The sequence below is a fragment of the Talpa europaea genome (genome assembly GCF_964194135.1).
Source record: "Talpa europaea genome assembly, chromosome: 6".
In the NCBI taxonomy this organism is placed as follows: Eukaryota; Metazoa; Chordata; class Mammalia; order Eulipotyphla; family Talpidae; genus Talpa; species Talpa europaea.
In genome coordinates, this window is record NC_140072.1 from 75,318,917 (window position 1) to 75,334,068 (window position 15,152).

At 35.5% G+C, this 15,152-nt stretch overlaps 1 protein-coding gene across 2 annotated transcripts in view; it reads right to left on the bottom strand.

Annotated features, from left to right (window-relative positions):
* Nucleotides 1-14,193: 14,193 nt before the first annotated feature.
* ZDHHC20 (zDHHC palmitoyltransferase 20) overlaps nt 14,194-15,152 on the bottom strand; it is a gene marked incomplete at its 5' end in the record, with an annotated part of 72,444 nt that continues 71,485 nt past the window's right edge. For both annotated transcript variants that reach the window (XM_084234346.1, XM_084234345.1), the window contains one exon: nt 14,194-14,524. In XM_084234346.1, coding sequence (XP_084090472.1) covers nt 14,487-14,524 — 38 coding nt within the window. In that variant the 3' untranslated portion in view covers nt 14,194-14,486. The remainder of the gene's footprint in view (nt 14,525-15,152) is intronic.

Here is a 15,152-nt window from a genome sequence, read left to right on the forward strand (position 1 = left end):
ACCATTAACATACTCAAAGTACCACTGCCTCACTAGACTTCTGATAAAACAGTTTTGACTCCTTTGAATTGCCAGTTTCTGAAACTCCCGAAAGAACACACCAAAAAGATGCCAGCCAGTACCAACAGCACAGTGACCCAATGCATAAGGCAAATTAGAGGACAGGCAGCAGGGGAAAAAAAACTACAAACAAAGTAGCATCGCCTCAGAAAAAAGACACACCACCAAAAAAACAAAACAAAACAAAACAAAAAAAACCAACCACCAGCTTGCAACTACGGTGACTTGGAAGAACTTCCGAGCCTTCCAGAAAAAGAATTTAAAATTGCCGTGATGAAAAAACTGATGGAAGTCATTAAGGAAAAAGCTCAGAAGAAGGAAATTGAGTCCCTAAAGAGGGAAGCAAAAGAAATGCAGGAGATCAAAGAATTAATAGAGGCACTAAAGAACTCTGGGAAAAGCAATGAAAGCAGAATAGATGAAATGGAAGAACAAATAAGTACTTTTGAAGACACTGGAATAAAAAGAACCAAACAGAAAAGGAAGGAGAAGACGAAGGAAAAAGACCAAAGAAAGACTTTGGGAACTATCTGACTCCATGAGGAAAGGAAATATAAGAGTTATAGGAATCCCAGAAGGAGAGGAGAGAGATGTAGGAACAGAGAAAATATTCAAGGAAATAATTGAAGAGAACTTCTCAAATGTGAAGAAGGACTGAAAATTGATATACAAGAAGCAAGAAGAACACCAAACTTCCATGACGAAAGGAAAAATACAGCAAGACATATAATAGTAAAGCTCCCAAGAATCCAAGAAAAGGAAAAAATGAAGCTGAGAAGAGGGAAGAAAACAGATAACATTCAAAAGAACACCTATCAGACTGACATCAGACTTCTCTGAAGAAACACTACAGGCAAGGAGAGAGAAGAGGGACATAGTCAACAGACTGCAAGAAAACAGATGCCAACCAAGAATACTCTATCCTGCAAAGCTCTCCTTCCTCTATGAAGAAAGAATAAGGACCTTCCCAGACAAATGGAAACTCCGGAATTTCATTAAAACTAAACCCCCACTCCAAAAAATACTACAAGGAGTCCTAAAGCCAGAACCTCGGAGGGACGAATAACAATGAAAGAAGGCCTAAAAGAAAAAAGTTATTAAAAGAATAAATAAGTAAAATCAAATGAAAGACAAATACAATGGCAAATACAGATGCTAACATATCAATATTAACTCTAAATGTAAATGGACTAAACTCTTCAATAAAAAGACACAGAGTCACAGGCTCGATTAAGAAACAAAACCCAAACTTTTGCTGTCTCCAGGAAACACATTTAGCTACAAAAGATAAAAATAGACCTAAAGTTAAAGGATGGAAAACAATCCTGCAAGCAAATGGACCAAAAAAGAAAGCAGGAACAGCTATACTTATATCAGATAAAACAGATTTCAAACTCAAAAAGGTAAAAAGAGACCCCAACAGTCACTACATTATGATCAAGGGGACAATTCTTCAAGAAATAACACTCATTAACATATATTCACCAAACGAAGGAGCACCTAAATATACCAGACAACTATTGTCATCATTGAAAACAGACATCAGAGAAAACACATACGTAGTGGGAGACTTCAACACACCACTATCAACAATGGATAGATCAACGAGACAAAAAATAAGTAAAGACACTAAAGCTCTAAATAAGGATCTAGAGCGCTTGGGCTTAACAGACATCTATAGAACACTAAACCCAAAAAAATCTGAGTACACATTTTTCTAAAGCACACATGGATCATTCTCCAGGATCGATCACATACTGGAAACCAAGACAAACATCAACAGATAAACCAAGATTGAAAGCATACCAAGCATCTTTTCTGACCACGAAGGCATCAAACCAGAAATAAACTATAAAAAGAAGGCAAGGAACTCTTCTACCTCATGGAGATTAAAACCCACACTACTGGAAGACCACTGTACTAATGAGGAGATTAAAGAAGAAATTAAAAAATTCTTTGAATTGAATGACATGGAGGACACCAATTTCCTAAATGTATGGGATGCAGCAAAAGCAGTAATAAGAGGAAAATATATAGCAATAGAGGCTCACATCAAGAAACAATAAAGAACTCAAAGAAACAACTAATCTCGAAGCTCAAAGAACAAGAAAAAGAACAACAAAAAACCCCAAACCAGTAGAAGAAATAATAAAAACCAAAGCAGAAATAAAAGAAATAGAAACTAAAAAAACAATCCAAAAGATCACTGAAACCAAGAGCTGGTTCTTTGAAAAAATAAATAAAAGACAAACCCCTAGCCAGGGTCACAAAGGAAAAAAGGGAGAAAGCACAAATAAACAGGCTTACAAATGAAAGAGGAGAAATCACAACGGACACAGCAGAAATCAAAAGAATAATCAGAAACTACTATGAACAGTTATATGGAAACAAGTTCAACAATCTAGAGGAGATGGACAAATTCCTACAACTCTACAATCACCCAAAGCTGGATAAAGAAGAAATGGAACACCTAAACAGACCAATTACAAGCAGCGAAATTGAAATGGTAATCAAAAACCTCCCCAAAAACAAAAGCCCAGGACCTGATGGATTTACAAATGAATTCTACCAAGTGTTCAGAAATGAATTAGTGCCTATCCTTCACAAACTCTTCCAAAAAATTGAGACGGAAGGGATAATACCAAACACGTTCTATGAAGCCAAACAACATTACACTAATACCAAAACTGAACAAGGACAACACAAAAAAAGAAAACTACAGGCCAATCTCTCTAATGAACACTGATGCAAAAATCCTTAATAAAATTTTAGCTATCAGAATCCAACAATGTATCCATAAGATAACTCACCATGACCAAGTAGGATTCATTCCAGGAACACAAGGATAGTTCAACATCCGAAAATCAATCAATGTTATCCAAGACATCAACAAAAAGAAATATAAAAACCATATGATAATATCAATAGATGCCGAGAAAGCTTTCGACAAAGTACAACACACTTGAAATTCTTGGGATACAAGGAGCATACCTCAACATCATAAAAGCCATATATGACAAGCCAACAGCCAGTATCATTCTCAATGGTGAAAAGCTGAAAGCATTTCCATTAAGATCTGGAACTAGACGAGGATGTCCACTCTCACCACTGCTTTTCAATATAATACTGGAAGTCCTAGCCAGAGCAATAAGACAAGAGAAAGACATACAAGGAATCCAAATAGAAAAAGAAGAAGTCAAACTATCACTATTTGCAGATGATATGATATATACAAAGAGAACCCAAAAAACTCCACAGAAAAACTAATTCAACTAATCAATCAGTTCAGTAATGTGGCAGGATAGAAAATCAACACGCAAAAGTCAGTAGCCTTCCTATACACAAACAATAAATCTGAAGAAGGAGAAATAAAAAAAACCATCCCTTTTATTATCAAAACAAAAAAAAATCAAATACTTGGGAACAAATCTAACAAAAGAGGTAAAGGACCTATACAAAGAAAACTATAAAACACTATTAAAAGAAATAGAAGAAGACACAAAGAAATGGAAAGACATCCCCTGCTCATGGATTAGAAGAATAAACATTATTAAAATGGCTATCCTACCAAAAGCAATATAAAGATTCAATGCTATTCCAATAAAAATTTCAATGATATTCTTCAAAGAAATAGAAAAATTATTGATGAAATTCATATGGAATCACCAAAAACCCCAAATAGCCAAAGCTCTCCTGAAAAAAAAAAGAAGGGAATGGAGGCATCACACTCCCAGACTTCAAACTATACTACAAAGCCATAATCATCAAAACTACATGGTATTGGAACAAGAACAGACACACAGACCAATGGAATCGAGTAGAAAATCCAGAAATAAACCCACAGATTTATGGTCAACTAATCTTTGACAAAGGAGCAAAGAATATGCATTGGAGCAAAGAAAGTTTGTTCAATAAATGGTGCTGGGAAAACTGGGTCGCTACATGCAAAAGAATGAAGCTTGGCTACTATCTCACACCATGCACAAAAACCAACTCAAAATGGATTAAAGAACTAGACTTAAGACCTGAAACCATAAAATATATAGAAGGAAATATAGGTGAAATACTACATGATATGCACTTCAAAGACATCTTTACAGACACATCACCCAAAGCAGGGATAGTGAAGGCAAAGATAAACAGCTGGGACAACATCAAATTCAAGAGCTTCTGCACAGCAAAAGAGACAATAACAAAAACAAAGATAAACCCCACCGACTGGGAGAATATTTTTTCACACAACACTAATGATAAATGACTGATCACAAAAATCTACAAAGAGCTGATTAGACGCAACACAAACAAAGAAAATAATCCAGTCAAAAAATGGGCAGAAGAGCTAAAAGGTAACTTCTCTGAAGAGGAAATGCAAATGGCCAACAGGCATATGAAAAAATGTTCAACATCACTTGTAATCAGGGAAATGCAAATCAAAACTACCATGAGATACCATCTTACACGAGTGAGAATGGCACATATTAAAAAAACTAGCAACAACAAATGTTGGCGAGGTTTTGGAGAAAAAGGAACTCTCCTGCACTGTTGGTGGGAGTGCAAACTGGTCCAACCACTATGGAGAGCTGTGTGGAGATTTCTTGACCTACTAAACATAGAGCTTCCATATGATCCAGCAATTCCACTCCTAGGTATTTACCCAAAGGACACAGAAACATCAATTCCAGAGAGCACCTGCACCCCTGTATTTATAGCAGCACTATTTACAATAGCTAAGCTTTGGAAACAACCCAAATGCCCAAAAATAGATGACTGGATCAAGAAGATGTGGTACATATACACCATGAATATTACTCAGCATTCAAAAAAGATAAACACATGCAATTTGCAGCAACATGGATGGAGCTGGAAGGGATCATGCTCAGCGAAATAAGCCAGAAAGAAAAAGAAAAATACCAGATGGTCTCACTCATAGCAGGAATCTAGAAAACTTAAATAAGGGACCAGGAAAAAGAATATACAAAAGAAAATATTAAAATCAACAAACAACTATGAGCCAGAGACACTCTATGGGGGATGGGGGGCAGGGAAAGGAGGACTTGGGGTCAAAATAAGGGGGTTGTAATTGTATGGGGAATATAAAAAATAAAATTTAAATAAAATGTGAAAAAAAATGAACGAAGTAAAATATATATAAATAAATAATATTTTTTTTTTTAAAAGGCTGAGGTGAAAGCTTATAGCCGCGTGTCCGTATTATATGCAAAAATTTATCGTGGGTGAAGCGTCTATGTGGATATCTGTCACTTCTGGGTGGTCCACTAAGGCACATCACAGTCTTAAAATTCTCACCCCTTGTACCAAGAACATCCTGAGGATGCAACCCTGCAGCCTGGGCACCTCGGCTCCCACCTGCAGCCTGGGCACCTGATGTTCTGGAGAGCAGGAACTGGGTGATTTTCTTGACATTTCAGCATGGAAATCACAGGGTTTTCATGTGCCTATAGGGGTCAAGTGTCTAGGGGATGGTGCAGAATTGGTTGATTTTGGCTCTGAGCTCAGAATTTTTCAGCTCCTGTCCATCCTCTGGAGTAGGGACTCAGTGAGTAGGCTAAGTTGGCATACACAGGTATTCAACATAAACTTTTAATCCTCCATGGGATCATACTATATAGGTAGATTTCTGCAATTTGATTTTCTCACATAATGTTTTCAAGACCTTACCCATAGCGATACTTCAATTTTTATGATTAGATATATTTTACATGGAGAGTCCTCAGACTATTATATATAAAATATAGATATATGATATATATCATATGTCATATATATATATATATATATATATATATATATAAACCCTTCTTTAAGTGGCTTGTTTCTAGAATACAGTAACCTAATTTGGTCAATTTTCTAATTGACAGCCATTGGTTTTCCTTACTTACTGCTTTCTTAAATCTCTCAAACAACTAACTTTATGTGCATTTCTCTGAAGGGGGTTGCCAGTCTGGAGATTATACATAGTGAAATGACACATATGGCCAAATTATTTAATTACTTTCTCTTTTAAAGTAGAGTTAAGCCATTTCTCATCCTCGACAAAAGTGTTGTCTGAATCCTCAGCAACATTGGCTATCATCTTAGAAAAAAAACAGCCCCTGCTGTTTCCGCATGCTGTGATTATTTCATTTCTTCTTCTACTTTTATTTGTGTGGGTTTTTTTCTTAAATTTCCATGTACTCAAATTAATTTTTCTTAATCAATAGCATTATGTCTGCCTAGGAATACCTTTCATATCTCATTATGAAATCTACTGTATCCATGTTTTCTTGAAATGCCTGTTTTTATTTTCATTTTGCTGTTATATAAAATGGTGAATTAAGTAGATATTTTATCTCCAAGCTCTTCAAAGACTATTACAAACACAAATATAGTTTCACCAAATTAAGTCAAAGGCACGTAATCAAAGTAAAACTTTCAACATTAAGGTATATTTAGGTAGTAATATTTTAAAGTTACTTTGTTGTTAACCATTGGCAATGTTCTATCGGTCACAACTGGTTTTTTAAAAGTTTTATTTGAAAATTTATTTATGCATACAAGAACTGGGATATAGGCCAGAGGTGTGGGGTAGGGGATGAGAGGATTCACCAGAGACAGAGTGGGGAGCAGAACAGGTGGATTGACTGAAATGCACTGCTGAGGTGAGCAGTGGGCAAGACAGGAGAGGTCTTCTCGCCATGTGGGTCTCCTCCCTGACTGGGGATTGAACTCATGCTGCAGTGGCTGCTCATAACTTCATAGTACTGAGACTTAATCTTGCACCACGAGAGAGGCCCCAATATTTTTAAAGTACAACCACAACTGTAAAATTAAGTCACTTAAAAAATTAAAAAATCTGCTTCATACACAGGATGGGGCAATTTGTTACACAACATTAATGTTTTCAACAAGTTTGCTAAGGAACAGTTCCTATGTTTAATGTTAAAAGTAAAACAATCTCACTTAGAAAAATCAAGGTATCACTTAATGAATAAAGCTTATTGTCCCCTGCGACTTTATATTTTCAGATCTTCATTTAGAAATTGTGAATTCATGAGAAAAAAATGAATTTTGCTATAAAAATCCAAGGAAGAATAAGTGATTAAAATGTTTCCTTTCCAAAATGTAAATACCCATTAAAAAAAACATACATAATATTCCAGGTATTCAACACCAGAAATTCACTTATGAAAGAGGTGCATTTTGGTTATTTGATGGTAAGGTGTTTTTTTAAGTATAAAGTACTTTATCCAGACCATTACTTAAGTCTACAGCTTCACCCACTTTCAGAGTACAAACTTATCAATTTGTGTAGAACTTTGAGCCAGATCACAGGAAAGGTCTGAAATATATGTCATCTGGTTAGAAAAACTTGAGACTTGCAGACATTCATTTTTTACTTTGTGCTTGACAGCATTCCTCAGCCATCTTCTAGCCTTGTCTTCAGCATAAGCCCAGCATAAATCTGGGCTTGCTGAATGAGTTACTTTGTGGTGGGCATTCTTGCAGGTGTTCTGCATACAGTACAGTGGAAGCTCTGCAGTCACCTCAAAGACACTTATGGCTTTTATGCCAGACTCCAGCTTGAGCTGCACCACTTGGCACTGGATGCTCACGCTGGTACTGGAAGACAAGGCAGTGGGACTGGGTTGACAGGGCAGGTGAGCTGGGATAGGCTCCTGTATGGGGGCTTGTTTTTATTTTTATAATATCTAAGACTATGAGTCATCAGGAATTTATTTTTTAAAATATTTTATTTATTTTTGCATAGAACTGGGGTGTGGACCATAGATGCGGGGGCTGAGAGGATTCACCAGAGATGGAATGGGGAGCAGAACAGGCTGATCTACTGAAATGCACTGTTGAAGGGAGCAGCGCGTGAGACAGGACAGGTCTGCTGAGCCATGTGGGTTAGCTCCTTGGTTGGTTTCCAGGTGCTATTGGGGTTCTAGTGTAACAGAGTGGTCCCCAGGAAAATTTTGGGCAGGTTCCAGGTTCCATGCCCCACCCAAGGGAGGGTGGAGCTGAGAAGGGAAAAGAAGCTGGGGAGGAGACTGGAGAAGGAAGGATGCAGGGTGAGAAGCAAGAAGACCTGAGAAAGCACATGAAACAGAGACATGTGAAGAAGCTGCACTTGCTACTTGGTCCTGGACTGGTTGAACCAGATGTGGGTGAGAGACCTGTGGGGAGGTTAACAATGGCAGCTTTAATCTTGATTTTGATTTTGCTCTTTTCTTCCCAGACTTGTCTATTTCTGACCCTTTTCTATGGGTCCCGTTGGAAGGTGCTTTAGACAGTGTGGCAGGCTTTCGGGTCTTGCTTTGGGCCAACCAACCCTGTTTGGCTAGTCATTTACCAACGAGGGCTTGGGGGATGGGTAACTTTAGGTGCTTGATTTGAAAACTATATTCTTGTCTTTTCTGTCTTGTACCCTAACTGTATTAAAGTTCCTTTCCAGGGCCTCCCCTGGTGGCGCAGCGGTTGAGCGCTGGGCTGAGAGGCTGCCCACAGCCTCTGCAGCACCAGTTCATTCCCAGCCGTCGGCGAGGGTCCCACCAAAAAAAAAAAAAAAAAAGTTCCTTTCCATTAAAGGTCTTATATGTTTTGTCTTGATGCAGTGGATGGCAGACCTATTTAGAGCAAGCAGGTTTGAAAGTTCTGGTGTGCCCCTCTTTCTGCCCTGTGACACCAGCTTAGCGAAACCAGTAGGACACATTCACCAATTTCTCTCTCTTTCTCCCTGAGTTATTCCTCTCTTTGTTTCCCCTTTTGTAAATAAACCCTTTATTAACCTTGTTTGTATGTGCCTGCAGTTGAGCCTCACTTTAAGTGCTTTTTTTTCTTAAGTCCTTTTTACGCACAAGGGTGAGGACCCACACTCAGGCCAACCCATTTCACATTGGGGTTGCCCTGTCACAGTAATACCTATCTTAGATGTGACTACCAAAATTATAAGTCAAATTTCTTTAACTATTTTACCAGATTTTCAAGGTGACGACAATAATATTCTCTCATTTGGCAAAAAAAAAAAAAGATTTATTTATTTATACAAGCACTGGGTACAGTCAGAAGCGCGGGAGGGTGAGAGAATTCACCAGAGCCAGAGGGGAGAGCAGAGCAGGCAGACTGACGAAGTACTCTGCTGAGGGGAGCAGTGGGCGGCAGGAGAGGTCTGTGCGCCATGTGGGAACCTTGCCCGACGGCTGGGGATTGAACCAGCGCTGCTTTGCAGCCCAGTGCTCAACCGCTGAGCCACTGGGGAGGCCCAATACCACTTTTTAACAACAACAAAACTGGTGCAAATATAGAACTTTATTTTTATTTATTAATAAAGTAAATCATTATGATTAAAGTTTAAAAATATTCAGCCTTCATGTTAATATAGATTAAGCCACCCAAAAGACAAAGCAGAATTAACATTAAGTCATGGTCCAGGATTATACTTATGAGAAACAAATACAAGATTATGGAACTTGATAAGTAAAGACAATCAAAGTAAACTGTATTTCAAATTTGTTTATATAAAAACATATTAAAGATCACTTTAAAATAGCATCAATCTTTTCTTTTAAATGGGCATAGCCTCATCTGCAGCATGTACAAATATAATAAACTTAATAGCTTTCTTAATCTTTAAATAGAAATACAACTCCTTGCTTCTTTATGCAACCCAACAAAATAATATAAAGCGAAGTCATTAGAAAAATATGAACCTTTCTGAATCTATATTGCATTTTGAATTCAGATTGGAAAATATAGTTCAGTTCATATGAAACATGTGGATCAGGTTCATATATTATCTGTGTATTACAGACTATTAGATATGTTTTTTTTTGGCTGAAATGCAAAAATATGAGTAATTTCTTAATAATAGATTAGTTAAAAATACTTTCCATTGATAAGTGCTAGTCCTAGGACAAAATATAAGTGAAACCTATTTGTGGTCACTGTCTACTCAGTGCCCCAAATATGCATATCCTAACACTAAGCCCAAAAATACATTTGCTTTGAAGATTACTGAATGGAAATCTTACATGTTTGATAATGTTTAATTTAAACAATGCTGTAAACATAGTCAAAAATCTGCTTCCTAAAAAAAATTCAAGTAAACATTGCATATTTGATTTAAACTTTACAAGTTATGAAACATTTGATCATAACCACATAATATGTAAAAATATTTTTAAAAAATCATCTGCAAGAAATGGTGAAACTAAATCTTGTAAATGTGTTCATGTTTACTAGCTACATACTGCAACTGCTATTTGGTTTGGCATAATGATACGGGTAACAGGCCTCAGATTCTGAATGTTCAAGTAAATTTGTACCCCGTTAAAACAAATTTCTGGTATAATTTGTTTTTAACGGCAATGGTAAGGCCTGAAATTCAACTACATTTTCCTTAAATATCACCATACATGTTTTGAAGGACCGAAGATAAGTACTTCTTATAAATATTGACAGAGCTTCATTTTGATCTTTTTTCCCCAAAGAGTTGACAGCACTAATACCCTTGAAATACCAAAGAGGCAGCAGCCTTTTTCTGATTCCCATACCATGTATAGGCCTCTGCTGAATGGTCACTACTATGATTAAAGAAAATCAGTCCAGTATTATTTAGAATGTGGCAAAATGTTGGCCATAAATGAAACTGAATTGGGCTCTGCCCACTCAGAGGAGGAAGTTTTTCCAATTCCTACAAAGGCCATTGTGGGCCTGTGGGGGTCCACTGAAGTGGCTTAAGTAAAAGACTATAAACTGAATGTATCTGAAAATGTATTTACTATGTTAATAAAGATAATGTTAAATATAGAAATTAACATATCTGAGAAAGATTACCACAAAAGTACTTGACTAGGTTAAGGGGGGGAAATTATGTTTCCTCAGTTGTTAATTAGGTGCATGCAAATTCTTTGATCTAAATGTACAAGTATCACAAAAAGGATTGAGAGCATTTCTGAAAGTAGTCAAGTAAGTTTAGACAATTACTATTTCTTTATAATATGCAGACTGCCAAACTGAAGTGTTACTTTTGGTTGGAAATTGATACCCCTTAATTCTGTTACTGAAAAATTTTCTAGAATCAAGATTATTAAGACTACACAGTAGACATAAAAGTAGATGAATCCATAATATAGTATTCCAAACTATATTTTCAATACTATTACATAGTATTTCAAACTATATTTAAACTATATTTAACTCATTCCTTTGGTTCAGAGGGGGAAAAATGTTACTTCCTTTTAAAATTTAGTATTAGCCAATGGGATTGGACAAATCCTAGAAATTATAAACTTGGAATAGCTGACTATAAAATTTGTTACATTAGAAAATTATGGAGCTATCCCTAGTATTAGGGATACTAATACTAGGGATTTGGTGTATGGAATGTACTCCAAAAATATCTGTTTGGATCAATCAATATTTTTCAAAATTTGGAATTGGAGAATGACAGAAGTCATTCAGTCCAACTCATTCTTAATATCCCCTTCTTCCTAATCCCATTTTATAGACAGGGAAACTATAACTATTGATATTTATAGATAACTGGTTAAGATTGATCTCTATCAATTAATGGAAGCAATCATTTTGATTAGTGTGTGCATTTGACTAAACAGTACAAATAAGGAGTAATATTTCTACATTTCTCCTTTATAGAATATTTTTCTTTATAACTAATGCAACAATTCCCCCTTACCTAGACTGGATTTCAAAAAGTAAAAGGAGATATGTGTCTAAGGTAGAAAGGGGTTGCTGTTAGGAAGTTAGATTTTAAGCTCAGCATTAAGAGTACAATCCACCTCTCAGCAATGGGAAATTTTAAATGACTACTCAGAATTTCCTTCCTAAGAGCAGTATTATGCTAAGTAGTTTTACCCTAGTTCAAATTTCATTTTAAGTCACTGTTTAAGCTATACAGAATTACTGTAAAAAGTTTCAAGATGATTTTTAGTCATTATGTAAATTGAAATTTGAAAGTTAACTTAAGTTGCATTCTAAATACCTTAGGACTGAAAATATCTTGTATAGCCTGCTTATCTTTCTGGTTTTTCACTTCTCTAGACACTTCCACCTACTCCTACTGTGTCCAAGAGCACATGTACCTTGTGTTTTCCTGCTCATGTAAATACCCATGAAAGTTGAATAAAAAAGTAATTTAATAAAGCAGAGAATGAAAAATATTTTTTATACTAGCTAAGATGGGCACAACACTACATTGCATGGTTGTATTAATGCTTATAACTAAGCCTTCAATGAATTATACAAATGTGCTCCTTGTTTTAAATTGTTATATTTAAATATCTGAATCCTTCTGAGTGTTATTTTATAGCCAATAAAAAATCTTTATTATTAAAAATGTTATAAAGTATAAAACAGTAATTATAAATGAATAACATCCAATTTTTAAAAAAAGCAATTATTTTCTTTTTCTTTTTACACAGTACTAGCAACAGTCATTTTGCTATTATTATTCACTTTCAACCGCCATACTACTCTCGATGTACTTAAAACAAGTTTGTAGCTTGTGTTTCTACAGAGAAAATTTATGTGGATACTAAGAAACAACTCTAATAATGTAACTCAGGTATCAAAAAATAAGTATGCCATGTTAACATGTGATTTGGTAGCTCATATTACAGCATCTTATATCATGTTATTTCCAAAGTAAAATGAAGTCATTTTTGTAGCTGTAAGCCAATGTTGCACGAATGGGCATTAAGATTAAGGCATCTCCCTGCTCCTGCAGTAGTACTCTGTGGCTCCAGCGATCTGCACAAAGGCTTCCATTTAAAAAAAATATCTCTCTCTCTCTATTTATCTTCTCTTATACTTCAATTTAATTCCATTGGTTATTTTCTTGCAAATAAAACTGAAAATATCAGTCAGTAATGCTTTCATATACCTATAAAAACAGAAAAAATTGAATTATTGGTTAAAACTTGATTTTGTATTTCTGAAAATAAGACTTATTAATTAATTAGTCCTGTGGGTTAAGGTATAGAGCTGCTAATATAACAAGACAGAAAATAAATCATACAACTAAAATTGTAACAATAAGGATTTTTATAAGTAGTAAATACAGGGTTTCACCGACTCCTCCTGAAGCAATCCATAGAACACTGTAACTCAAGAGAGGCAGATTCCAATAGTTCTCACTTAATGTCAACTTTGACGTAATGTGAGGAGACATCTCGCCCATACCTTTCTAAGCCTGCTATCCAATGTGGACAAGTACCCACAGCAATAGTCACAGGAACTTAAGTTCTCAATAATCAGAGCATCAGCTATTATCTGCTCATATTAAGAAGAAATGTAGACTCAGGACCGAGGACTGCTACCTGAAGACCAGTTGCTATCCCAGTTTTCAGCAGCACTGATTGTGACACATGATTATATCATGCAGTTTCTACTTCTTGTCTTCAGACCCCAGCCTGTTTGCTTTGATGGCTGAGCCCTACCCAAGATGCCTCTGTTTTGATTCTGTCTTGTTTTAGGTTCTGGTTTTAACTCTGGACATCAACTACATAGATTGAATACTAAGGACAAACACTGGATAAAGAAGCAGATGCTCCCCAGTTCCCAAACTGACACTCAGATAAGAATCCTTTGGAAAAAATGAACTCCAGACACAGAGAAACTAAGCTAAAAAATGTGTATTGTGTTTAAGCTGCTAAATTTGTGGTAGTGTGTTACACAGCAATAAGCAACCAATATGCACTATAAGCAGGCTATCAAAAAGTCTAATAGCTTGTAAGATGCTACTGAACCACTGAACTTAGCACTTGACTTACATTTAGACAGTGGACGTCTGTTTTTTAAGCATTGTGAGAAAGTTAGTTGACATCTGTTTTGTTCAACTTCAGCAAAACAGTACCTTCACTGCTTTATACTACTGTTTATACTTATCTGTCTGGAATGTTTTCTATTGCTAAATAAATTTCCTCTGGCTTTTGTGTCTGGGCACACAGAAAAAGAATAGTTTATCAATGTACTTTGCCAGGGTATATTGCTCTTTTACAAACTAACATCAATAATTCTTTTCTTTATTTTCAGTCTTTAAAATTAGCCACTTTTGATCATTTTTTTTAATAGTGGGCAGTTTTAATTAATAAAGAACTCTTCACTGTAGAGGTTAGTTTTCCATATGCCAATTCTAAGCAACTTACTGATTTCTTCATTCATCTACCTATAAATATTTACTAAAATTATGTCTGGAGTGCTAAGAAAAATGGGACTGAGGCACATGCTATTTTCCAATCTCTCAAGAACTACCTAGTTTTGTTGATGTAATTGAAAAAAGTAAAAAAAAAAACAAACCTGTTTTGAGATTAAGAAATATGCAAATAAACTGCATTTGTTCAAGGAAATTACCTTCACACTGTCTTACCTTGCTCTTATTCAAATGGTTACTTATGAACAAGTGGTACTCAATTTTCTATTGCCACTGTAACATGGTTATTTGTCCCTGTAAGCACACAATTACATATATGATAAAAAAGGAAGTATTAAATTTCTGACTAAAAGTAAAATCAATGACAGCAGTAAAAGCAGTAAAAGCAACTCTTACGAAAAAATAATTTTAAAGCTGCCAAAAGAATAATTTTAAAGCTGCTAGAAGAAAAAAGTCAGAAATTCTGACAGGAAGTTTCTAAGTTTTAGGGTTTTTCCGAGGGTTAGTACACATTAATTTGAATGTCCAAGCCAATTTTTTACAGTGCAAGAAGACAAAGACAAAGTTGTTACTATTATTACTAAGAACTAGAACAGATATATATTTATAATGCTTGGAAGGGGCCACCTATACTATAACCCCAGGTCTGATTAAAAACCCATTTCTATCTTATCAACTGTTCTATAATGCAGCCATAATTCATTGAATGATTAAGCATCAACAAGAAAGGGTTAAAATATATCTACAATGCACTCTTTCTATACTAAAGCAGCAAAGAGTACAATGTATTTCAAAAATTACTTACAAATAAGCAAAAGCCAGGATCCTAATGAATAACTTTATTTAAAAGTTATACACACTAGCCAATGGCCAAAGAACTTTCCACATTTGAGGCAAAGAAGTAAGTGACTAGGAAACAAAA